The sequence below is a fragment of the Epinephelus lanceolatus genome, chromosome 11 (genome assembly GCF_041903045.1).
Source record: "Epinephelus lanceolatus isolate andai-2023 chromosome 11, ASM4190304v1, whole genome shotgun sequence".
Classification (NCBI taxonomy): Eukaryota; Metazoa; Chordata; class Actinopteri; order Perciformes; family Serranidae; genus Epinephelus; species Epinephelus lanceolatus.
Window position 1 is genome coordinate 409,891 of NC_135744.1, and position 27,379 is coordinate 437,269.

General features: G+C 42.9%; 1 protein-coding gene across 4 annotated transcripts in view; it reads left to right on the forward strand.

Moving 5' to 3' along the window:
- gdpd5a (glycerophosphodiester phosphodiesterase domain containing 5a) overlaps nt 1-27,379 on the forward strand; it is a 160,301-nt gene that overhangs the window by 39,566 nt on the left and 93,356 nt on the right. For all 4 annotated transcript variants that reach the window (XM_033640081.2, XM_033640096.2, XM_033640088.2 and 1 more), the window contains exon 2: nt 16,988-17,161. In XM_033640081.2, coding sequence (XP_033495972.1) covers nt 17,045-17,161 — 117 coding nt within the window. In that variant the 5' untranslated portion in view covers nt 16,988-17,044. The remainder of the gene's footprint in view (nt 1-16,987; nt 17,162-27,379) is intronic.

Below are 27,379 nucleotides of genomic sequence, written 5' to 3' on the forward strand. Positions count from 1 at the left end.
CTATGCATGTGAGAATCACCAGTACAGATTTGAACCCAAATGCACAACAATGAGGCAACAGAGTTGCAGGCAAAGTTCACTTTACTTGAACAGTTCAGGCAGAGTCAAAACCAGGAAATCAGACAAGGAGCAGGCAGGGAATCCAGAGTCCAAAAAACAGGCAGACAGGGTCCAAAAACAGGTGATCAGGCAGTAAAAGGGAAAAATGCTGGATAGCTTGGCAGGAACACAAGACAATCTGGCAGAGGACAGGGGAAAATGGACTGGTATATATACTGAAGGACTAATGGGAGAATGAGCCACAGGTGTGGAGATGGGCGGGGAAAACCAGGTGCAGGTAATGAGCAGATTGCATGGGCTGAGAGGGAGGCGTGGTCTGAAATGACAGGAGAGTTAGTGATGAGACAAAAACAAAACCAGATGAAAACAAACTAAGAGTTGGAATTCCTGACAATGCAGCTATGTTGCTCTATGTGCCCAAAACAAATTCGCAGATTGGGACAATGAAGTTTATCTTATTTTATCTTATCTTATCTTAACAGGAGAAACTGAACTTTTCCATCTTGGATTCACTCTCTGTCCCTGTGTGTGATTTGGCAAGAAGAAGGTCCAGCTGTGGCTGTGGCAGATGTTTTCTGGTAAAGATTGGATGAAGTTACGCGAATGTTGGGCTGTTTTGCTGGCAAGCTGTGAGTGTTTAGACACACAGAGCTGAATTGGCGAGTTGATCCGAGGTGCCAAGTTTTCCGCCTTGTAGGGTAGTCATATTGGCAGAACCCTTTAAGTTTGTTGAAGACTTGTGGGAGGACCTGTTGATGACACCGCACGTGCGACCCACTGGCGGTGGATAAACAGGAAACAGCTGATAGCAGGAATTAGCGAGCAGCTAGTAGTAAGAAGGAAATGCAAACCTGACAGACACTGTAAAGATGTGCAACTGAGGAGACAAGGAATTGCGTGCCCTCCTTGCCCTCACAAACGAAGAGGCCATTAACCGTGAACAGTGAAGAACGGGCCAACTTACGAGAGAATTTGTTGGTGTGAATTTTGCGCATCCACTAGCTATTTTCACACACTCTGATGTATGCATGAGTCCATTTAAAGTGTCAGTGATGAGCCTGTTCCGTGGCTTGATTTTGATCAAGTTCACTTTTGAGAAAATGCGCTCACACGAGGCGTTTGAATATGAGAAAACAAGCATATCAAGCACAAATTATGCTAAGTGCTTAAACACTTGTTTCCCGCTCATGTCCTTCATTATTAAGTCATCATACCAGAATTCATCCACATCCATCTCTTTGGAGCTGCCAGGCGGGTTCATTAAGGCCATCTTTCACCACTCGTTATCTATTGGCTGAAAGCTGTCCGTCAGCTATGTCCAGAATGCAAGGCACAGCTTGCATCAGAGGGAACAGAGATAGATATAGTGATTGTAATTGTGCACAGCTATGTCCAGAATGCGAAGCACAGCTTGTATCAGAGGGAACAGAGATAGATAAAGTGATTGTAATTGTGCGTCAATCGCAACGGCAGGAGAAAGGCACACGATTTGGGTTGAAACGTTTCCTAATTTTCACACAAGCAACTTGGAGAAACATTTTACATCGCATATGAAAGTCTGTGACAACAGCAGATTGCAGCTTGTGCTTACCGAGAAGCTGCATCACACGTACGGCCAGGTACGTTGTGTTAAGTGGTAGTTTTTTATTTGCCTCGTCTGTTGGGTCAAGCTGGGCGATGTCTTGGTGGAGAACATAGCCCCTATCCATGAAAGATAAAAGGATGTCCTTGTGCATTTCACACATTGTTTTTCTCAGAGTTGTTATTTTAACCCTCTCGCTTTGAAAATGCTCATTAACGTCTGTGAACTTAGGCAGAACCCAGTCCAAGAAGTGAAAATACAGTCACAGAGATTCATTATTCAGAACTTTGAATATTTTTTCTGCTGGATTCAATCTGGCATCCAGCCACTTGTTAGTGAAAAAAAGCCGCAGAGCACTAGAACTGTAATGTCCGACACCAATTGAACGCCGCAGCAGCGGCAAAAAGCTTTAGCCTTGTTCCCAACAACAGGTTGAAGCCATGCCTTAAATGTAGGGTCTAACTCATGGGCAGTGTGCGATAAAGCTGCTGTGCCCGGCAGGGTTGCTTTGTCAGTATCTGTACAGCCAGACTCTTTTCTTTTAGTGCTATGTTCCTCTGAGTTCAAAGTCATGTTCACATGTTCTTTCCAACGCCTCTTTCAAGTTTGTTGCCATGCCAGTGCAGCTACGCAAACAAAGAGGAAACACGACGTTTTATTACACCCCAAGTTCAGAGCAAATACTTGTCTATAGCAACAATGTTGGAAAAGATGTGGAGCAATAAATATGCAATAAATACTCATACATGTGTTTTGGCACTGTCCTGAAATTGCACAATTTTGGGTAAATATTCATATGGATATTATTAAAATTTGGGGTCATGATATACCTAGATCATGCATGGTATTGTACTTAGGCAATATTGCAGGAAGAATTGTGTTATGACAAGACAGATACCTATGGAAATCTTGTTGGTAGCCTGTAAAAAGGCCATCACAAAGAGATCGCGTAAAGCAGAATCACTAACACAAGTGAAAGAAATCAGAATCAGAATCAGCTTTATTCGCCAAGTAGGTGTGTACATAAAAGGAATTTGACTCCGGTAGAGTTGCTCTCAATGCACCAGAATTGACATATGTAGAGACAACAGCCTTCTGAACTCTCCCAAAACCTAGATTGTAAGTAAATAGACAGGGATGAGATGGGCCCCCGGTTTCACCTCATTCTTAAGGAACTCTTTCACCGTCATCCTGGCATCAAAAGTGATAAAGGTGTCAATTGGAAACCCTCCAGAGCTGAAATTGTGGATTAACATCCTGAAAAAAATCCAGCGTTTGACAACACAGCCAGATTAACTGCCACTATAACTATAACTATGATTTTAAGTTCACCACATCCTGTCCTCTTTTTGTCACATCCATAGAAACTACCCCAGCCCCATCTGACTCACACCTGGGTGAAGATGAGATAAGAAAAACAGATACTGAGTCGTAAATTCAGTATGCATTCCTGAGCAGAGACCAAGTTTCTTTTGTAACCAGCTTGAAATGTCTCTTGAAAGTAAAACTATACATTTTATCCATGTTCTAACATTGTAACTGTGCAAAATCCTTGTTTGTTAGTTGAATGTTTTTTTTCACTCTTGTAGGTCATAGTATTAGTGAGTTATAATTTCATGTGTTTTATCCCTCATTTAGCATGGAGTCATACTGCCATCTTGTGATGATAGTTAAGAAAGGTTCCCATAAGGAATCCCATATTATATTTTGAGTTAAAATATAGTTGGATTGATTAATCAACTTTCTTTATTAATATGTGCTTTCTCCTTTAGTATTTTCATGCAGTGGCAGACTAGTTTGTAGTGTTTGTGCAGGAAACATTATACTTGTGTTCCGCTGATATATGCAGTATAATAATCACATTAAGCTTAATTTGATGTTAAGAGCCGATTTTGACCATAATGGGAAGAGTATGATATGATATGATATGATATTTATTTATTTAAGTGTCATGCACTCAGGTTGCCCAGCCCGCATGGGCTTATAAGACACTCAGCAACAAACAGCCTTGCATGGTGTATAAGCAAATAAACAAAAACAAAACAATATATATATTACAAAGCTCAGATCAAATATACAGCATGTTTTTTTCTCTTTTCCCAGGCTTTACAAATGAAGTTGGCTGTATGGAATGTTCCTTTTCTGAAACATAATTCACGTTTTTTGTAATCATCCAAGTAAAAGAAGCCACTGTATAACAAGCTCATTTTCTCAAAAGGTGCATGTCTAAATTCATCGTACAGAGGACAGAGGACAAAAAAAACATAAAGTGAATCTAATTTTCAATCTGTTCTAAATCACAGAGCAGGCAAAGTCTGTTCTTCAGGTATACCACTAAACCTGCCTGTCTCTATGGCCAGAGGCAAAGTACCTGAACGCATATATTTTGTTCAACATATTCTTCTACTGCATATATATTTTATAAGACAATAAGTTCTTAATTTGGGCTTATGCCATATTTCTACCAACCAGAATATGTTTTTAATTTCTTGAATATTGCAGCGTAATCTATTACGTCTAATCTATTACAAAATATAAATGACATATCACAAATGGAAAATAAAGATTTCACCTCACTGGCCCGGGGTCTGCCCATTGGTCCGACAGCCCATTATTCCGACAACCCATTGGTCCGACATCCCATTGTTCCAACCATATTAATCATTGTTCCGAAGTCCCGTTGTTCCAAAATCATCATAATGCCCTGTGGTTAAGGTCTGGTTAGGTTTAGGCACAAAAAACACTTGGTTGGGGTTAGGAAAAGATCATGGTGTGGGTTAAAATGAAAAAGAAAGTGGCAAACACATAAGCCGTGAGCCTGCTTCGCCTCAAGCCTTTCCCAGCTGACCCAGAGCCAGTCGCGGCGCACCATCAAGGCAGAAATACGCCCGCAGGGAGCCGTTCAGCACCGCGGAGAGCTCCCCACACAACCAGGACCCCAGAGTTAATAACAGGAGGTTATGGTGTTTCATTCTCTCCTCTCTATGACACTTGTATCTCGACCAGTAGCCTACTTTTGTTGCATTTGCTGATCCTCTATGGTACACAAATACAATATAGCCTAGTATAATCACATATCTGAACAACGGGATGTCGGACTAATGGGATGTCGGACCAATGGGCTGTCGGACCAATGACATGGACCAACTGGCCCAAGGAGATACTTTTGATGTTTCCCAATTGAAAATCTTTCTAGTCAGCCTATGTGCAGACATATTTACCAATCTGTTTCATAAAGGAAGCATTTCACATTTATGCCTGACATTTAGTGGTTCCCACCCCATGTCTCCACAAATGGCTGCTACTGATGTATGTTTATGGACTCTTAAAAAGGAGCGAATAGCCCTTTTTTGAACTGTGTTAGATTTGGTCTGTTTGTTAAAACCCCTGACCCCAGCTGCATAGTCTGAGACAGGACATACACAAGACTTGTACAATTGGGTAAATGACTTGAAACCGAGGTCTCTACAGTTTTTAACTTTGCTCAGTGCAGAGCCCAAAGCTCTGCCAGCTGAGTCTGATAGAGTGGCTATAGCTGGTTTGAAGGTCAGGTGTTCAGCTAATGTCAGGCTAAGGTATTTATACTGACATACTGATAGGTCAGTGTTTGTGATCCAAAATTAAATGCAAATGAACTTCTCTGTACAGCCTGTTTTCTAAAATGAACAATTTGCGTTTTCTCCTGATTTATCACAAGTCTCCATTTCCAACACCAATCTGAAACATTATTTAACATATTCTGCAGATCGCATTCAGCTATTAAAACGCCCACAGTCATATCATCAATTTTAATACCAAAATTAGATTATTTGATGTGAATAGCCAGATTGTTAACATAAATTGAAAACAACTTTAGGGACAATACGTCAGCGTGTTTCACCCCGAATAGTGTGGAAAACCAGCCTGTTCTGAAGTCATTTAACTGCAAACAAGCAGCAGGTTCTCGATAAATAGACTTAATTGCTGTATAGAGTTTACCATTTATTCCTGATCTTATGAGCCTGCACTCCAACAGTTCTCTATTGACCCAGTCAAATGCCTTCTGAAAATCGATAAAACATGCAAATGTTGGATTGTTTTCTTTAAGTCTTGCTCTGATAATAGAAGTGACTGAGTATATGTGGTCTATACAGGCCCTTTGTTTCCGGAAACCATTTTGCTTATCTACCAGCAATCCTGACCTTTTTGAAAGACCAACTAATCTATTATTTAGTAGAGCAGAATATAGTTTATAAACATTAGTAATAAGGCTTATACCTCTGTAGCTAAGTGGTGCTTTGGGGTCATTTCTAGATGACTTAGGGATAGGCTTTATGACTGAACAGGAATGATGCCATGATCAAAACAAAATTGAAATAACTCAAACAGAATTCTAAATAATCTTGGAGACTTCAGGACTTCATAAGAAATCTCATCTATTCCAGTTGATTTCTTTAATTCGGCCATGTCAATAACTTTTTTAACTTCCTCTGTAGTAAAGTTCGCATTCATATATAAATTACAACAACAAAAGTCCTTGTTCATTTCATCCTCCAACACTGACTTTGTGTCCAATATAGTCTTAAGAAAATTATCATCGAAGGATGAGTGATTACTACCAGAGAATAAATCGCCAAAGTCCTTTTCCCATTTCTGTAGTACCACATTGATGTCAAAGCTATACTCGCCAGTTTCTAATTCTACCCCCATGGGTATTTCTATTTTCTTCCTATGGCCCAGTTTTTTGATTTCATCCCAGAATTTCTGCAGGCAATGTGTTTGTAACCGTTCAATATATAATGAGTGGCCACAATAAAATTTACATTTAACCTTCTGTAGTGTTTTATCGAAATTAGCCTGGCAATTATTTGTTTTTTTAACTCAGCTCTCTTGTTTTTGATTTCACATTTAAGATAGCTCTTTTCAACTGTTCTTAGGATATTCTAAAGGTTTTGTAAATCCTGATTCCAATAGGGTTTACATGTTCTTTTAAACCCTTTCTGGGATGGCCTACTAAACCCATTTCTACCACCCTTATTTAACTCATTATATAAAGAGTCACAAAAAGCATCATACCAGTCATCCATCTCATCTTGATTCCTTTTATGCGACAATTGATCCCCTCTAAAATATTATTACATGAACTAGATGTCAGAAAAGATTCAGGTATTTGTCTTGTTAGAGGTCTGACCTTTACCTGTTGTTGGTTAGGGCCCTCATTGTTAGTAAAAAGTGGTCCAGCATGAAATGATAGCACCAGTGGGGAGTGGTCAGGTATCCTGCATCTATCCCCAGTTAATATGATGCCATCTGACCCTTACCTGTCTGGTAACTCACTGGGTATAAAAACATTAAACTTAGTACAATTCTTTAAGGGGTGGCAGCAGCTTAGTCCATAGGGACTTGGGTTGGGAACCGGAGGGTCGTCTGTTCAAGTCCCCATCCGGACCAAAATACGGAGTGTGGACTGGTAGCTGGAGAGGTGCCACTTCACCTCCTGGGCCCTGCCGAGGTGCCACTGAGCAAGGCAGCGAACCCTCCAACTGCTCGGAGCGCCTGTCATGGGCAGCCCACTCTGACATCTCTCTACTTAGTGCATGTATAGGTCCAGTTTGTGCATGTGTGTGTTTGGACCTGTGTGTAATTGACAACAGAGTGAAAAATTGAATTTCCCCTCTGGGATTAATAAAGTATATTAAATTAAAAATTAAAAAGAAAAAAAAATTAAACATTTGTGATGAGAAATCATATAATCCACCACTGCCCTCCCTTTAGTAGAAACCGGAGTGAAATGATCTATTTCTGTGGATATTCTCCCGTTGAGAACACAGCATTTAGCATCCCTTAAAAATTCTACTAATATCTCTCCATAACTATTTACAAAACTATCTATATTATTTCTAGGGGGCACATCATCTACATCTGTTATACAGTCATTTAGTTTGCCAATACGATCATTAAAAGTCTCCACATAAATAGACAACATCCACATTAGAAAGGCTGTACATCTGGGCTAGTAAATAACTAAAGAAAGAATTTGAAACAAAAGCTCTGGAGGATCCTTCAGGAGGCATATAGCAAGTGAAAACTACAAAACAATAATCAGATATCTTATTGTTAAATCTAATTGCCATTATTCCCTCCATTGATTTATCAATTATGGTGACCACATACCGTTCAAATAATATTTTTTTAACTAAGAAACCAACTCCTCCAGACCCTTTAACAGCTTTAATGTGCATTTTACAATTATGACCATACCAAGTATACCCGCTCATTTCCACAACTTGATGGCATATTAAATGTATCTCATTTAATGAAATAATGTCAGGGTTAAACTTTAACAGTACTTTCTTTCTAAGGTCACAATTCCAGACAGTCCATCCATTTATCTTCCAGTGCACTAGTGGGAGTTTATCAACATCAGCGGGTTGGGCTGTTGCCCATTACTTGCCGGGACTGTCTCTACTGTGAGGATGATGCGGGGGGCTTCGTTTGTCATTGGCAGCAGCATCATCTGTATGGATGCCTCTCATAAGCTGCCCATTCTCAGCCAGAATAAATTCCTTTCCAAGTGGAAGTTCTTTAAGCAGAGTTGTGAAGTTGAGGTTGATTAGTCTCTCTGCATGTGTCTTCGCAGAGTTAACGTAGACATTCTTAAATGTTTCATTTTCCCTCAATCGCTGCTTGCGTCACAGCACAGCTACCTTCTCCTATACTGATCGGAGCTCCACTTTGAATATCCCGGTCTATTCACAGCTTAGACCCTCATCCAGGAGTGTCTTAACTCTCTTCGTCACATCTTCTCCCTCAGTGAATGCGAGGCCTTCGATAATAAGTGAGACATCTGGGTTGAACTTGATGGCAGGACGTTTCGCCTCATTCATCTTTAATTCCAAGTTATCGATCGTGGCAGAAATTTGACTTACGTCAAGATCAAAACTTTCTTGGATTTGTTTTGCAGCTCTGTCCAGTTCCGCTTTCGGTTCGTCACGATTTTCACTGATAAGTTGTTCCAGTCACTACCGTTCAGTTGGCATTCAAGTGAGTTCTGCATACCACTGATCTGGGTATACGTCTCACTGATCTGTGCTTTGAGCGTCATGAACTCCTGTTTGTATGACTTTAGCTCCGCCATGATAGCGTTGCAGTCACTCATTTCGGCTTCTTTCTTGTCTCTATTTCTCGCAGACGGGCGACTTTTGTTGGTCATACCAATCCGCTGTACAACACTGTATTTACAGCGATTTCAGACTTTTAAACTGCACTTAAACAGCACTTTTTAAGCAAATCTGTTTTCTCCAGTACTCACACACACCATGCAACGCCAGTGCATGCGCACCCACTATGTGTCACAGAGTATGTGTCTATCGTGCGTAACATGTTAAAGTATATAATCCCTTGCCTCAAACATGCCCACTCAAGCTGGTCAGATAAAACTATTGAGCTCGGCGCATCTCCGCACTTTTTGCTTTTTACTTTCTTTCTTTCCTGTTACTTTTCTTTACTTTTTACTTTTACCTTTTCTTTCTTTTGCCATCCCTCCTTCTAGTTATACTTTTTATGCCTGAACCCGTTATGCTCTTAAACTTGGTTCCTGCGTAACCCTTTCTTTTCTTACAATTGAAATTATTTTAAACTTTTAAATTTTGCTCAACACGTCCAGGATTGTTTTGTCTGTCCTGAGGTTTCTTTTTTTTGTCTGTGCTTTCAGTAACATTATACCTGAGGCGACAAAGCCAGCCGATTGCAACACTTTTCCTACGCGTTGATAAGAACTTTGATAATAATAGCGAACAGCCAGCGAGATTGTTTTCAACCTTATTTATAAGCGAGTAGCCACAGCTAAATAGATAAGCTACTGTTCGACCTGCAACTCCATCAAAGATTCATCGCATCCAGCGCAGCCAGACACTTGCCACAGTGGTTCTTTTGCCAAACCAAGAGACTTTCTGCAGTCTAAGAGAACCGACGTTTGAGGGCAACCTAAAGGACCCAATTTATCTATAATCACATACTCTCTCTCACTATTGCCAAACTATATAACTGACAAAAGTGTTACCTCTTGTCTGAATTCATTTATACATACTGTTGGTTTGTGTTATTTCATATCATCCTCAGTTACTGTTCATTTACTCAGTTGTTGAACATTTAGCCTAAATAAATCTTAATTTATCGCCAAGTCATTGTCTGTGAATATTTCTTTTGAGCAGGAACTAAGATCACTCTATAGAGAATTCATAACCCAGGTATTGAGGTTGATTCATTATTGATAAGTGTACTGACAAATTAATAATTGGTTTTCAAAGTTATTAATTTGATTAGTCGCTTCCCTCCATAGGAGTGTGGTGCCCCTAAATTTATTATGAGTGCAAACATTTTCTAAAGGTATTGCTCCTACACATAAGTACACAAATTTAGGCAAGAAGTGGAATATACAGAATATACAATATACAAAAAATAAACAACTATACATCAAATATAAAAAAAATTATATATATAAAAAATACACACACACACACATATATGTGTATGTGTATATATATATATATATATATATATATATATATATGTATGTGTATATATATACATGTATGTGTGTATTTTTTTTAATAAATCATTTTTTTATATTTATATACAATATACAAGGATGCAGTGTTGTTTGACCTGCCACTCTGTGACTGTTTAGGAGTTCATCAGAGTGACAGCCTGGGGGAAGAAACTGCCTTTGTGACGGGTGGTTTTGGTGTACAGTGCTCTGTAGTGCCTACCGGAGGGGAGGAGTTTAAACAGATTGTGTCCAGGGTGTGAGGAGTCTACACTGATGTTTCCTGCCCGTTTCCTGACCCTTGACCTGTACAGGTCCTCCATGGAGGGAAGATCAGTACCAATAATCCTCTCTGCACACCTGATTGTCCTTTTCAGTCTGCTCCTGTCCAGTTTGGTGGCAGGTCCAAACCAGACGGTGATGGATGTGCAGAGAACAGACTGGATTATGGCTGTGTAGAACATGATCAGCAGTTCCTGAGTCAGGTTGAACTTCCTGAGCTGTCACAGGAAGCACAGCATCTGCTGGGCCTTTTTCCGGACAGTGTCTATGTGGGAGGTCCACTTCAAGTCCCGAGAGATTGAGGTACTGAGAAACCTGAAGGTGTCCACAGTGGACACTGTGCTGTTGAGGATGATGAGGCGGGGCAGTGTTGGGGGGCCTCTCCTGAAGTCCACTGTAATCTCCACAGTCTTGAGCGGGTTTAGCTTAAGGTGGTTCTGACCACACCAGAGGACCAGCTTTTCCACCTCCTGTCTGTATGCAGAGTCATCACAGTCCCGTATCGGACCGATGACTGTGGTGTCATCCGCAAATTTCACAGAAAGGTCTCCTGAGGTGCAGTCGTTGGTATACAAGGAGAAGAGCAGCGGGGAGAGGACACACCCCTGGGGGGCGCCAGTGCTGATGGACTGGGAGCTGGATGTGATGCTCCCCAGCTTCACACGCTGCCTCCTGTCAGTCAAGAAGCTGGTAATCCACTGACAGGTGGAGGCAGGCACTGTGAGCTGGATGAGCTTCTTGTGGAATATTTCAGGGATGATGGTGTTGAAAGCCGAGCTGAAGTCCACTAACAGGATCCTTGCGTGAGTCCCTGGGGAGTCGAGGTGGTGCAGGATGTAGTGCAGTCCCATGTTGACTGCATCATCCACCAACCTGTTTGCCCAGTAGGCAAACTGCAGAGGTCCAGCAGCGGGCCTATGATGTCCTTCAGGTGGCGCAGCAGCAGAGTGAGCTGGGGGTGCAGGTAATGCCTTTGTGTGGTTGGAACATGTGAAAAGGGCCTTTTCAACCCTGCAGTAGAAGCTGTTCAAGTTGTCTGCTCGTCGGAGGTTTTCCACAGGGTGGGCGGACGGCCTCCTGTAGTCCAGCGGCAGGTAGAAAACCACAGTTCGCAGGATATCAGTAACGCTGCCACTGAGGAGGAGGAGGAGGGGGTAGTAAGAGAGGATGCAGGTGACAATGACGCCAGTGTGCCAGTCAGAGAGAGAACCATGGAGCAAAAGGTTAGAGTTAGATGGCCTAGGGCAAATGACAGTAAAGAATGGGAGATAGTTAATAGAGATTTGTCAGTAATCTTAAGTAGGCTTAGAGGAAATGCAATAGAAAGGTTAGAAAAGATGGGAGATATAATTTACTCATATGGTGTAGAGAGGTTTGGGTTGCATGAGAGAAAGAGGAGTGAGAGGGTACAGTCAGGTAAATCTAGGCGGCAAAGAGAAATAGGTGTGGAGAAAGGCTACAGAAGAAGAAAGGGAGGGAATTAATGTGTTGCAAGAGGAGTTGAGAAGCAGGCTAGCACTTCTTAGAAGGGCAGAGTATCTCAGGAAAAAGAGGAGGAAGAAGGAATATGTAAGGACAGGTTTTTTCAGGGACCCTTTTAAGTTTGTTAAAGGATTGTTCAGCCAGGAAAAGGGAGGGCAGCTCAAAGCAGAAAGGCTAGAGGTTGAAGAATATTTGAGAAATACATATTCAGATTCAGAGAAGAATAGGATAGTAGGTTTCCCACCTGATATCCCTCCATTAGAAGGGATAGAACATGAGATGGATGTCAGACCACCTAGGTGGAAGGAAGTTCAGGAGGTGGTCAGGCGTGCAAAGGCTTCTTCGGCCCCAGGGCCTAATGGAGTCCCCTACCGGGTTTATAAAAGTGTGCCTGATACCCTTAAATTTTTATGGAAACAGCAAAGAATAGTTTGGGAGAAGCAAGTTATACCAAGAGCATGGCGTAGGGCAGGGGGTGTCCTCATTCCTAAGGAGAAAGAGTCTGTGAACCTTAGCCAGTTCCGGATGATTTCTCTCTTGAATGTAGAGGGGAAGATTTTCTTTAGTGTAGTTGCGCAGAGATTAACTAGCTACTTAGAAAGGAATAGCTTAATAGATACCATGGTGCAGAAGGCAGAAATACCAGGTTTTTCAGGGTGTTTAGAGCATACTAGCATGATCTGGCACCAGATTCAGGCAGCGAAGATTAAGAAAAGGGACCTGCATGTAGTATTTTTAGATCTTGCAAATGCGTTTGGTTCAGTACCGCATAGCCTCATTTGGAGTGCGTTTGACTACTTCAGAGTGCCACAGGTAGTTGTTAACTTAGTGAAAGCATATTTTCAGGATATTAGGTTGTGTCTTAGTACAGCAGGTTTCACAACAGGTTGGCAGAGGCTAGAAATAGGCATCATGGCAGGGTGTACAATTTCTCCATTAGCATTTACTATGGCAATGGAAGTAATCATCAGGGCTTCTAAGTGGGTGGTAGGTGGAGAGAGACGACAGAACGGGTTGCATTTTCCACCAGTTAGGGCTTACATGGATGACCTGACACTGGTGACCACAACAATGCCATGTACAAAGAGGCTACTAGAGAAGGTAAATAAGAACCTCAAGTGGGCCAGCATGAAGATCAAGCCTAGTAAATCTAGAAGCATCTCGATACATAGAGGGAAGTTAAGTGATAGGAAGTTTGTCATAGATGATGAGAAAATCCCAACAATTAGGGAAAAGCCAGTAAAGAGCTTAGGTAGGTGGTACAATGTGGAGTTGAATGATGAGGAACAGGTGGTGAAATTTAGGAAAGATGTGGCAGAAGGATTGGATGGAATAGATAAATCCGAACTTCCAGGAAAGTTGAAGTTGTGGTGTTTGCAATTTGGGCTATATCCTAGGTTAATGTGGCCACTGTCAATTTATGAAATTCCAAAATCCGTAGTGGAGAGAATTGAAAGGTCGGTTAGCTCCTATATTAGGAAGTGGTTGGGTGCTCCTAGGTGCCTAAGTAGTGTTGCATTGTATGGAAAAGGGATACTTCAGCTGCCAGTATCTAGTTTAACAGAGGAATTTAAATGTACCAAGGACAGAGCTGTTGTTATCTGGGAGTAAGGACGTGGTAATTAGGAGTGTGGTTCCAAATCCAACCAAGGGGAGGAAGTGGAACCCAAAATCGGCAGTTCAGGAGGCAGAGGCAGCTCTCAGGCATGCAGAGATTGTAGATAATGTTCAGTTTGGCCGGGGAGGCCTGGGGCTTGTCTCAGGCAAACCGGTATGGAATAAAGCAGGTCTCAAAGATAAAAGAAAGCTGGTTGTAGAACAGATATGTAGACAGGAAGAGATGCTAAGGGGTGCAAAGGTAGTGGCCCAGGCTAAACAGGGACAGTGGTTGAATTGGGAAAGTGTAGAGAAGAGGAAGCTCAGTTGGAGGGACCTGTGGAGTATGGAGGAGAATCGTATTAGATTCCTGGTAGGGGCTACATACGATGTGTTACCAACCCCCCAGAACCTAAAACTGTGGGTAAATGAGGACCCATCATGCCCATTGTGTTCACGTACTGCAACCTTAAAGCATATTTTGTCAGGCTGTAAAGTTAGCTTGTCACAAGGCCGATATACATGGCGACATAATCAGGTGTTGAAATGTTTAGCTGCAGGCATCGAAGGGAAACGAAGACCAGTGAATTCAGAAGGTGTTAAGGATAGGAGTTTAGTAATTCAGTTTGTCCGTGAGGGAGAGAAACGCAGACGAGATAAGTTAGTGAGGAGGCAAGGGTGTGGCCGCCTAGAAGGTGCTTGTGATTGGGAAATGCAAGTAGATTTAGGGGGAAAACTTGTTGTTCCCCAGGAAATAGTTTGTACCAGGCAGAGGCCTGACTTAGTGTTGTGGTCAGTGAGTCAACGGATAGTTTGTTTCATTGAGCTGACAGTTCCTTGGGAAGACTCAGTGGAAGAGGCCTATGAAAGAAAAAAGCTTAGATATGCAGACTTAGGAGCAGAAGCTGAGCAGCGAGGATGGAAGACTAGGATTTGTTCAGTGGAAGTGGGGTGTAGGGGATTCATAGCAAGATCAGCTGTCTCGCTCCTGGGGGAACTCGGAGTGCGGGGACAGAGTTTGAGGAAGACAGTGAGGGAAATGTCAGATGAAGCAATTAAACGTAGCCAGTTTATCTATAAGAGAAGAAGTAATGTCAGTTGGGGGCCAGCAGGGGGAACTACTAAACAGGGCACATAACTCCTTGAGATCAGGTGGAGAGATCCACTTCCTCTCAGGAAGAAATCCAGGAAGAGGAAGTATTTAAGTGTGGGAGTGGCCTATTGGAATCTATTTTGTTTGAGACCATGCGGCAAGGTGAGTGTGCATGCTGATCCTGTAAGTTCATTTAGCTCCTTTAACTTTAGCTTATATTGTAGTTATGCTATGTAGCGTGTGAAATAGAGTATGGTGAATGTGCAAGGAAAGGTAGTATCAGCTCTGTTTCTACCTGGAGCTCGCATGTACGGAGCCTGGGTTTGGTTGAAGGTGGCAGTGCTGTTTGGGCTGAGAAAGCCATGCTTAAATAAGGTAAAGGAGGTTATTGGGTTGGTGCAGGGAGGGGAGCAGTGAGACCTGGCATTAGGGGAGTGTCTCTGGGACGCTAGAGATCACTGTCTAGCCTCCTGGAGGTGTCGTGGGACCAACTAGACGAAACACTGGTGAAAGGAGGTTCCCACCCGATGACCCCAAAGACATGCTAGTTACCACTGCTCATTGGTTTGTATAGTTAAGCCTTGCCATATTAGCTTATCATAGGGCTTAGGTTTTTCACTGAGTGTTGATCCTTTCTCTAGAGCACAAGCTTCTTGTGTTTTATTTGAATGAATAGTTGGTAATGTCCTGCAGGCCTCTCCAAACTGACGCAGGGTCGTTGACTGAGAAGCTGTTTTTTTAGCCTCTCACTGTTGCCAGTCTTGGCTACCCTGACCTCTTTTGTCAGCTTGTTTCTGGCCTGCTTGTACAGGGCCCAATCCTTGCTCCTGTAGGCCTCCTCCTTGGCCTGGCGCAGCCACCTGAGTTGGGTATGAACCAGGGTTTGTTGTTGTTATATGTACAGAAGGTCTTGGTCTGCACACACATATCCTCACAAAAACTGATGTAAGTTGTCACAGTGTCAGTCAGTTTGTTGAGGTCTGTGCCTGCAGCTTCAAAAACAGTAAGTCAAAGCAGGCCTGTAGCTCCATCTATATAATTATATGATATGGAATTGTTAACCCACAGGATAAGGACTTCATCCATTCTCTCTTCTCACCCATTCTCTCATATGGGCAAACACTAACTGCAGGGGGTCAGGTGATTATGACCAGTGACACTTGCACCCCTCATTGGAGTTTACCACAGCCATACGCAGAGTCATGCTCTATGAGACAAGGCACAGTAACAGCTCTTCCAAAGAGCCATGAATTAAATAGACCTCCTGCTTCTAGATATTTTTATCAGCTACTGAGGCAATGAACAAGCTTTTCTCAAAATGTTGACTCCATCTTTCTCTTTCCTTTTTACAGATGCTCTTTTTGTTAATCACGTCATATTCATAGATAGATGATTTGACCGCTAAAGGTTGACTCAGTGACTGTAAAGTATGCAGTATAATTATGTCTGTCCCAGACTTGAATCACTATTGAATAGTGTGTTGACTTCCTCTCCCAGGTGCTGTTACTCCAAACAAGGCCCAGGACTGTCAACATATTCACAGTGTTATGTAATAATATCTGCAAAATGTAAAAACCCTGTGTGGGTGTAAACCCTTGCAGAGTCATAGGGGTCACATGTGAGCTCTTACTTTCAGAGTCGTTAAGGTCACAATGTTCGTCGTTGACCCACCTGGCCATCATGTGAGTCGTTAGGGTCAGGTGGGACCAGGTGGGACTGGGGTTGAATGGGTGTGAAGTCGTCTTGGAAGGGATCCCAAGACTGCATTGTAGGTGGGTGATAAGTGGTCACCCCCTCCGTTTAACGATGGTCGTTCCAGCTTGACGTCGATGGCTTCTTTTATTCTTCTTTCAAACCATCTTTCTTCCCTGGCCAAGATGTGAACATTGCTGTCCTCAAAAGAGTGTCCCTTCTCCTCTAGATGTAAGTGGACAGCTGAGTCCACAAGCGCATGGCACAGCACAGGAGAGCCAGCTCGTCAGGTTGAGACCACCTGACTCTAATGACTCACATGATGGCCAGGTGGGTCAACGGCTCACAATGTGACCTTAATGACTCTGAAACTAAGATCTCTCATGTGACCCCTATGACTCTGCAAGGGTTCACACCCACACAGGGTTTAAAGCCTACAACTCTGTACCAGTCATTTAGAACTGAAGAAGCTTCTTGGATGAGAGGTAAAACATCTTCAAGAAACGCAAGCAAGTCCAGTTGCCTACCATCTAGCAATTATGAAAATGTAAAAATATACCTCTGCAACATGATGTGACATGGCATGGTGGTGGAAAATGTAATGGTATGTACAAAGACTGAGCTAATTGTTTGAAAGCTTGTTCTGATTAGTAACACTTTGTTCCCTTTAAAGGTTGCCAGTCCTGTGTGGGATGTTAACGGACTGGTGGTGCGTTGAGGCTGAAGGAGCATGGTGAAACACCAACCCTTACAGGTCTATGAGAAACAGGTCTTTGTGTCCTTTGTCACTGGGATCTATGGTTGCCGCTGGAAACGCTACCAGCGTTCCCAAGAAGAAAGCTCCACGGTAAGACTGATAATTAAGTATGGATTGCATGATAACCTATTTTGTGGAAAATTCAAAAATGATTTTAGTACTTGTTTTAGTACTAGTGCTACTATTTGAATAAAATATTTTTTCAATACTTTACCCATTTCATTTAGCAAAAGAAGCCAAATATTAAACATTAAATTTATCTTCTTTCTCTATCTTCATCCACCCGAATCACACCCCTGCACCAAGCTAGAAAGAGCCAGACCGCTCTGCTTGAGGCTTTACTTTAGCTCTGAAGTTAATCAGTCATTATGCAGAAACAGAAAGAGATAGCAGATAAAGAAAGGGTGTAATCTTTCAATTGCTCATTACACTTCAGCTATTGTAGCTGTAGTAGGTAGGAGGAATACAGATCAATGGTTATTGAGTTAATCATGGGTTTCAAGTTTCAAGAATCTTCATTATCCCCTAGGGGCAATTAGTTCCACAGCTAGCAGTTAACAAAACAACATAGAAACAAGTAACAGACAACACACACATTGAGTCAAGACAAGTCATTTAAAAGTCTAATCACTGTGGGGACAAATGAAACCTTCAGTCTATTTGTCCTGCATCTCAGCAGCAGATATCTGCGTCCGGACAGAAGCAACCTGAACTCTCCATGAAGCATGTGGTCTGGATCTGCCAGGATCAGTCTCGCCTTTTTCACCAACCTCACCTTGTGCAGTTTGATGAGGTTGCTTAGGGTTGTGCCAGCAATTTTACTGCACATCCTGACAATTCCCAACAGTTTGTTTCTGTTCTTACATGTTAAAAGTCCGAACCAGCAGATGTTCAAATTTATTAAAGACTGGATAAAACAAGAATAAAACATTCTCATAAAAGTAGAATCCACATTAAAACCACGGAGCTTCCGATAAAAATACATCCGCTGATGAGTCTTCTTACAAAGTGAGTCCGCATGGGCTTCAAAAGTCAGCCTGTCACCAAGAACAGTTCCCAGGCATTTATACTGGTTTACATTTTCAACATTTACACCAGAAATGACCACAGGTAAGGTAACTGTACTGTTCTTTCTAAAATCAATAACCATGGCTTTTTATTTTCTTTATTTATTTTTTTTTCAATACTTTTGGCTGTTCATGCATATAGCATAAATATTGGCAAGGATTGGAGTTTTTTTTCTTGTCAGATTTAACAAGCTAGTGAGTGTTAGAGAGAGAGAGAGAGAGAGAGAGAGAGACTAAAATAATATAAATAATGGAGAAATGGACACATACTGGGACTTTATGACTGCTTCAGAGGTGGGCAGTCACCACTTTTTTCCTTCTCTCTTGTTTACCATGCCTTTGAATCTGAATAAATCAGTAAGCTGTATAAATCATCTTCTTAAAATAAACTAAATGATTGAATCATGGAAAATCTAACCAAGCTAATAAGGTTTAACATCTTCATATTGACAAAGATTCAACATGTATATTTGTAAGCGTGATCTAAGCAGCTAACTAATTTTAGTTCAAGCATGTAGCCAACAACCCAGTGGGCTTTAAGAAGTTTTATATCTTAGGAACTTCTATAAAAATGAACTGCTTCGCAGTGTCAATGGCAACCAGATGTAGCATTCAATTATGACCTGTGTTTCTTTGTCAAAACATGTAGCAAAGAAAAGGGGACTTTTAATTAAAGTTTTATTGTGGGCAGAATTTTAAATGTTTTGGTATCATCTTGGCATGCTAAACTCCTAACTACAAATACAAATACACCATGATAAATTTCACCAGACCCCAGCCAAAGAAGGATCAAATGCACTGTATATGTTTGTATGTACTAGACAGCTGCCTCCTGAGTGCGAGGGAAAACCAAATCTGAGGTTCGCGGAGCAGACTACACTGTACGTATGGGACGGCTGTCCACTAAGACCGGCAGAAAACCTGGAGCGGATGCTAAAGTTCGCGGAGCGGACTTGACTGTCCTTCCCCCTCTGCAGAGACCTGCTGTTCCATCACTGGTCAAAACTGAACTTTTTAATACACAGTCTCTATCAAACAAGGCATCTTTCCTGCAAGATCATATCCATGAAAATGGATTGGATCTCCTGTGCCTTACAGAAACATTGCATGGGCCCGAAGTTTTTTCTGCTCTAAATGAAGCCTGTCCCCCCGGTTACTTCTACCTTGAGAAAGCACGCAGCACTGGCCGGGGTGGCCAGTGCTGAATGCCTTGCATTCAAATGCAAGCCTCCTCTGTCCTTGACCTTTCTTCTTATTTAGTGCCCCCCTACTCCCAGAGTTTCAGGACCCACTCGGTACACTCTGCACAACCTCTGCTAATGTCATGATACTTCGAGACCTTAACATTCATGTGGACACCCCCTTGCTGCTGAGTTCCTCCATCTACTTGACTATCTTAACCTGCAGCAACACGTTGATGCACCCACTCACTGGGAGGACTGAGCACGTTGCCTTGGGAAAGGCTAAATCAGAGACCCACATCGTCACCTGCAGTATGCCCCAGGGCTTGGTGCTAGGACCAACCCTTTTCAAAGTCAGCTTTATTGTCAATTCTACAATATGTACAGGACATACAGAGGATCGAAATTACTTTTCTCTTCAGACCCTCGGTGCAGACAGTACACTTGACATAACATGCAAATATAAAATATAATAAGTAGGGGCATAAATAAAACCTGAGCTAAAAAGAGTTACACTCTAAAAAGTAAAAAGGCACAGTGGGAGTGACACACACAATGTAGTGGAATGACAGTGCAATATGAGTAACAGTGGTGCAAATTGAGTATCAGTAGTGCAAATTGAAGCTTATGGACTGGATAAAGTGTATGTGTGCATGTATAGTTCAGAGTTCAGTGTTGATGGGGGGAGGGGGTTCATCGTCCAGCGATTGAGTGAGCAGGGGGCGGGGGGGGGGGGGGGGGGCAGAGCAGGGAGAGAGTTAAGCATCCTGACAGCCTGGTGGAAGAAGCTGTCTTTCAGTCTGCTGGTCCTGGCCTGGAGACTCTGCAGTCTCCTCCCTGATGGCAGCAGGCTGAAGAGGCTGTGTGACAGGTGGGTGGGGTCACCAGCGATGCAGAGGGCTTTGCGGGTGAGGTGGGTACAGTATGTGTCCTGAAGGGAAGGGAGAGGGGCACCGACGATCTTCTCAGCTGCTCTCACGATGCGCTGGAGGGTCTTACGGCAGGACGCGGGGCAGGCGCCGTACCACACCATGATGGAGCTGGTCAGGATGCTCTCGACGGTGCCTCTGTAGAAGGTCTGCATGATGGGGGCCGGGGCTCTGGCTCTTCTCAGCTTGTGGAGAAAGTAGAGGCATTGGTGGGCTTTCTTGGCCAGTGATGTGATATTGTTGGTCCAGGAGAGGTCCTCTGTAAGGTAAAGGTAAAGTTCCACTGATTGTCACACACCTGAGTGTGTGAAATTTGTTCTCCACATTTGACCCATCCCCTGAGGGAGCAGTGAGCAGCAGCGGTGCCGCGCTTGGGAATCATGTGGTGATCTAACCCCCCAATTCCAACCCTTGATGTTGAGTGCCAAGCAGGGAGGCAATGGGTCCCATTTTTATAGTCTTTGGTATGACCTCGCCTGGGATTGATCCCACGATCTCCCAGTCTCAGGGCGGACACTCTACCACTAGGCCACTGAGCTGGTTGTGACGTGCACACCCAGGAACTTGGTGCTGCTCACCCTCTCCACAGCAGCCCTGTTGATGGTCAGAGGGGCATGCTGGATGTGCACTCTCCTGAAGTCCACAACAACCTCCGTCGTCTTCTCGACATTCAGAGAGAGATTGCTGTGTCCACAGCACAAGGCCAAATGGTTCACCTCACTCCTGTAATTTGTCTCATCATTGTTACTGATGAGACCCACCACGGTCGTGTCATCCGCAAACTTGATGACAAGGTTTGAGCTGTACGACGGTGTGCAGGTGTGGGTCAGCAGTCACACTATATCTGCTTCCACTTGGTCACATCATCAACAGGCATGGGCTGTCGTACCACTGCTATGCAGATGACACGCAGCTCTATCTGAAAGCCGACCCCCTCACTTTCAACTCCCACATCCAACAACTCTGTAAGACCTAATTTTACCACCTCAGGAACATCGCCAAACTCCGTCCATCACTCACTCTGGCAGATGCAGAAGAGCTGGTCCACGCCTTTGTCTCCTCCAGACTGGACTATTGCAGTGCACTCCTCATCGGGATCCCTAGCAAGAGCATTCAAAAGCTCCAATACATCCAGAACAGCGCTGCTAGGGTCCTGATGAGGGTGCGAAAATTCAATCACATCACTCCCATCCTCAAAACACTCCACTGGCTCCCTGTCTCACTCTGTATTGAATACAAGGTCTCCCTTCTCATCCACAAATGTGTCCATGGAACTGCCCCCTCCTACCTTAAAGACCTCCTCACTCCTCAGACATCATCACGCTTCCTCTGCTCCTCCTGCACCTACCACCTAAAAACCCCCAGGACCAAGCTCCACACCATGGGGGATCGGGCTTTCAGCTCTGCAGCTCCCCGTCTGTGGAATGCCCTACCAGAGCACCTGAGGGCACCGCAGTTTTTGGACACTTTTAAACGTGGTTTGTATAATAAGAGAATGTTGGGACCTCAGCCACATGTTTTAAACAATAAAGAGGCCTTAACAAAAATAACCAGTCTAAGAACAAAGGATACGCGCCAAGCTTCCATCGGTTTGGTAACTATAAAAGTGTAAATCGCTTGAAATTCAAACTCTTGCTCCCTATTGAGCGACAGCAGCCAGGTTCAGGTAGAGTCAGACGGAACCCCCTCTGACGTCACTGAGACTTTAATTGCCACTGCGTGCTGACGCACCTCGCAATCCCTGAGTGACGAGTTGCTGGAAGGAAGCCAAAGCTTTCTGTGCACAAGTTACTACTAGGGAGCATCTCAAACGTTTGAATTCAACCGACCTAGGCCGCCCTTTTGTTTCTTGACTCGCTGGATGAGGAAAAACTCTTTTTCTTTTTGTTTTAAACACTCCACGGAGAACCAGAGGAACGCCATGCAATCCAGCCGCTCCACAGCATCTGCAGAGTTTGGAGAAACCTCCTTTTCTCCCGAGGAAGACGGAGCCACAGAGGCCCCGCTTCTTCAATCGAGTCAACTCAGCTGATCCCTCTTCTATGGAAGCGAATCATGACCAATATTTAAATTAAAATGCATTTGCAGAAATGCTTTTTCATTTTAAGAATATGGCTGCATTATTTGACTCATAAATAAAATTAATAATCAATCAACCTATTTGCATTTTCTTCTTCAAGACTGCTCATTCTTTTACTTAAAGCCTCAGTGTGTAAAAATGGTGAGTAACAGTGACATCAGCGGTCAAATTCTAGATTGCAGCACTCACTCGCTCACCCCTCCCGTCGGGTAAGTGACGGTGGCCTCGTAGGACAAAAAGCCTTGCAGACAGCAGAGATGGCATCATCCATGAGTTTTTCGAGTTTTTCAGGAGTATCTCACGATGAGGTGAATATTTATTTAGGAATCTAAACCATGTTACGATATGATATAGCTTACCAGTGAGATATAGGTTATCTGTGAGATATATGTTGGGAGTGTTTTATTTCTAATTGTTTTGGTAACACGAGTAAACATTAGCACAGTAATGCTAAAATAACACATTTTATGTGATAGTCACAGCACAGTGCAGCAAATATAGGTTGGTACGATGATAATATATGCGTTTCCAGAGTGTTCTTCCACAGGACACAGGGAGAGGAGGAAGAGGAAGAGGGAGAGGGAGCAGAGGAAGACCAGGGAGAGGAAGGGGGCGAGGGGGTAGAGGCGGTGCAGGAACGGCCAGGCGAGGAGATAACATTAGTGTCTCGGCTACCCAGAGGGAAGAGGAGGAGGAGAGGGTGGCAGCCTTCGCAGCAGTGCGAGAGGAATCAACAGATTAGGCTGTAGGCTAGGCTCACCATTTAGCTGTAGCTCTGGGATAACGTTAGCCAAGGCTAGGATAACGCTAGCACGTAAACGTAGCCGTCACTCGAACTTAGATGAGAGGGAAAAGTAGTTGCAAACATGAAGCCAAAATGATTTTAAAATATCAGATTGAATTTACCTGTCGAGCAGAGAGCAGGCAACCTCCGCATCCCTGGTGAAATCCTTCTCCTTCAGGAGTTCTTTCCACCTGGAATAAGCAACGCCGAAATGCACTCGCATTTTGTCCCGTACTCGCTCATCTGATCTTTTTCTTTTATTTGGTGGCATGGTTTCCCTCTTACGGGGCAAAACATATGTGTGGTCCTCCATTTAAAGTGTGACAGAATCATAAAAGCACAAAGCAGGTTCACGCAGAAGCGCCCCAGATTGATCTTCACCTTAACGGTCTCCAGTGACGGCAAGTTCTAGGTAAACGCGAAAGGCGAAGCGTGTATATCCCTTTCAGCCACTGTATTCAAATATGGCGACGCAAGAGGGCAGCCTCCAGCAGACCACGCCCTGCTAAGCCTATCAGAAAGCTTCCATTTGTATGTGAATTGCATTACACTTTAATAAATATATATTTATGAAAGCAATAGTTGATATTTGCTAATAAACAAACACGTAAATTAAACATTGTAACTTTAATTAAAATGAAAAAGAAAAAGACATTTGAGATTTAATTTTCAAAATGCCCCAGCAAATAGATACCAAAATTCAATTTGAAATGTAAAATGTGGCTGCATTATTTGACTCATAAATAAAATTAATAATCAATCAACCTATTTGCATTTTCATTTTCTTCTTCAAGACTGCACATTTTATGCCATAATCAAAAAGAAAACGAAGAAGACATTGCTATTTCGTTTTCGTGGTCTGCCCCTCAAAATAGCACCCATAATTCGAAAACGATTTGGCAATCTGAGCGGCGCAGGAGAGTGATGTCAGTAGCTGCTCTTCTTTAGCTCTGTGCTGACCGTGCTACCCATCTAATACGGTAGGGGGCGGTGTGCACATTTGATATATGGACACATCACAGATCATGGCGCTCCCTGAGATTGTGCGCTGTTAGAATTAGCTGCTGATGACTGGTCGTCCTCGTCCCCTTTGAGGCTCCACAGCATCTAGTCGTTCCAGGACTGAAGAGAGGTTAGCTAAGGCAACCTCATTAACGTCTGAATCTGTGACGGCAGAGTATGCAGCCAAGCTCTCTATGACCTGCTCAACTCTGTCACGGGCATCAGACTCAGATATAATATTAGAATCCACCTGGGCAGCTAATTCTAACAGTGCATCTTGATGCATCCGAATTTTTTATTTTTTATTCACAATATATGTTTTCTCGCTACTTGCTGCATTTAAAACATAACATATTTGTAGTGATCCATAATTAAAATAACACACAGTGTTCTTCCTACCTGATAACTTGACTGGCAAAGCAAGTCAATACAGTTTCTCTTCCCCTTTAACTGCTTCACCTGCCAACTCCAGTCAAGTTACCTTGTTTTTCTGCAAAAACAAGGCTCACTTTGCCAGGCTAGCATTAGTACTGTGCAGCGGCAGCCCTTGGATGTACAAGCAAAGTGTTTTCTAACTAAAAATCTGTGTTCAACACCTCTCCTCAACAACCAATGCTATTTTTGCAACTAGACTGGCATCGAAAAGTAACTTAAGTCCATTCTCTTTCACTAATACACATTTACACCTTTCATTTTCTTCAGCTAGTTGCACTCCCTCTCTTTTCGTACTCCTGCGATTCCTTGCTGTTTCTTGTCTAATGCAACACAGTGCTTGGATGACACATACACTCTTTTAGAGTTTACTGGACATATACTATCAGTAGTCCATCAGTAATAAAAACACATTACACTGCAAATTAAAGGGTCCATTCCTCTTTGTTACATAAACCACTGCATGAATACAATTGCAGTGGTACAGGTTGTACTTGTAAGATCGAGAAATTTTATTAATAAGCTAAGAAAGAGTGTATATACATATTTAACTGACTGTATAACAAAAGCTTGAGAACAGAGTTAACAGTCCATGTATTTTAGGTCTATGCAGGCTTCTTGTAGATTTAAGAAAAGAGAGTAGATGAAGTGTGTGCAGCCATGGGCTTACAGTGCATAGTGTGCTGCAGAGCAAAACAGAGGCTGACGCTAAGACAATACAATCCTGCTGACAGTGCCCTGAAACCTGACCTCACCTCAGGAATGCATGACCTGTTTTCCATTGTGTGGTTCTGAAGGCCAGAAAATAGGCCAGGCTTTATGAAAGGCAACACAGAACTACACATCAGTAACTCAAATTTAAATGTAATTTTAGTTTTCAGTCATTTTAATCATGGGTCAATTATGGACTCCATTTATACCCTGAATATCCCCTCAGGTTATTCCTGTCCTACACACCAAACAATGGCGTTTGGCTCTGTCATAAATTAGTCCATTTATTGAATGTGTGAGGCAGGCACTGATGATGTACAGACCAAGAAGAAAAAATACAAGCATACAGCTGCCTCTTTCCCCCTTCCGTCTCTATTTACAAAGCTTCATGTAACCACACAGACAGTGCTTGCACATAAGGAGAGTGGTTAGCATTCATCCGCTGAAATAAATCCCCTGCCGATATTAATGACTAGTCCATACCCATTGAGTGCACAGTTGCCCACGTACAGTTTCACATGGTGTGTGTTTGGGATAGAGGTCATAGGAAATTGCAGATTAAATAGTCAACTGAACCCATTAAGAAGAGCAATGTATTCAGACAGAGTTTTTGTGAATTTGATTGCAATGCAATTTTTCTGTTGTTATAGTGCCACCCAGTTGCCAATTAGAGTTCAATCAATCAATCAATCAATCAATCAATCAATTTTATTTATAAAGCCCAATATCACAAATCACAATTTGCCTCACAGGGCTTTACAGCATACAACATCCCTCTGTCCTTTGGACCCTCACAGCAGATAAGGAAAAACTCCCCCCAAAAAAACCCTTTAACGGGGGGAAAAAAAAATGGTAGAAACCTCAGAAAGAGCACGAGGAGGGATCCCTCTTCCAGGACGGACAGACGTGCAATAGGTGTCGTACAGAACAGATCAGCATAATAAATTAACAGTAATCCGTATGACACAATGAGACAGAAAGAGAGACAGAGAGAGAGAGAGATGCAGGACAGACGGTAATGACAGTAGCTTACAACAACATTAATGAAAGTAATAATATTATCGTTATAGTTCTGGCTACTGTGGTACAATATGTTGAAAGTATATATTAGTATCTGGCAGTATACATGTGTGACAATAATCATATGTGTATAATAACAGTAGAAGTATGACTAATGACTAATGATGGCAGCAGCAGCAGCAGGAGGCATCTGGCAGGACCACGGCAGCAGCACAACCACACACGTCACGCTATCCAGGCACCGCTGCGATATGAGTTAATCTGAGAGACAGTGGAGCACAAAGGCTCCGGAGAAGAAGCTGAGTTAGTGACATCCAGAATGGCCGAGTTAGCAAGATGCAGTAATAGGATACGAGAGAGAGAGAGAGAGAAGGAGAGAAGGTGCCCGGTGTATTATAGGGGGTCCTCCGGCAGACTAGGCCTAAGTCAGCCTAACTAGGGGCTGGTACAAGGCAAGCCTGAGCCAGCCCTAACTATAAGCTTTATCAAAGAGGAAAGTCTTAAGTCTAGTTTTAAATGTGGAGATGGTGTCTGCCTCCCGGACCGTAACAGGAAGATGATTCCACAGGAGAGGAGCCTGATAGCTGAAGGCTCTGGCTCCTGATCTACTTTTGGAGACTTTAGGGACCACGAGTAACCCTGTGTTCTCAGAGCGCAGTGTTCTGGTGGGATAATAAGGCATTATGAGCTCTCTAAGATATGACAGAGCTTGACCATTTAGAGCTTTATAAGTTAGAGCTTTATAAGTTAACAGTGGGATTTTAAATTCAATTCTGGATTTTACAGGGAGCCAGTGCAGAGAAGCTAAAACAGGAGAAATATGATCTCGCCTTAGTTCCTGTTAGTACACATGCTGCTGCATTCTGAATTAGCTGGAGAGTTTTTAAGGACTTACTAGAGCTACCTGATAATAGAGAGTTACAGTAGTCCAGCCTTGAGGTAACAAAAGCGTGGACCAATTTTTCTGCATTTTTTCGGGTCAGGATAGACCTAATTTTCGCAATATTACGCAGATGAAAAAATGCAGTCCATGAGGTTTGTTTTAAATGAGAATTAAAAGACAAATCTTGATCAAATGTTACTCCGAGGTTTCTTACGGTAG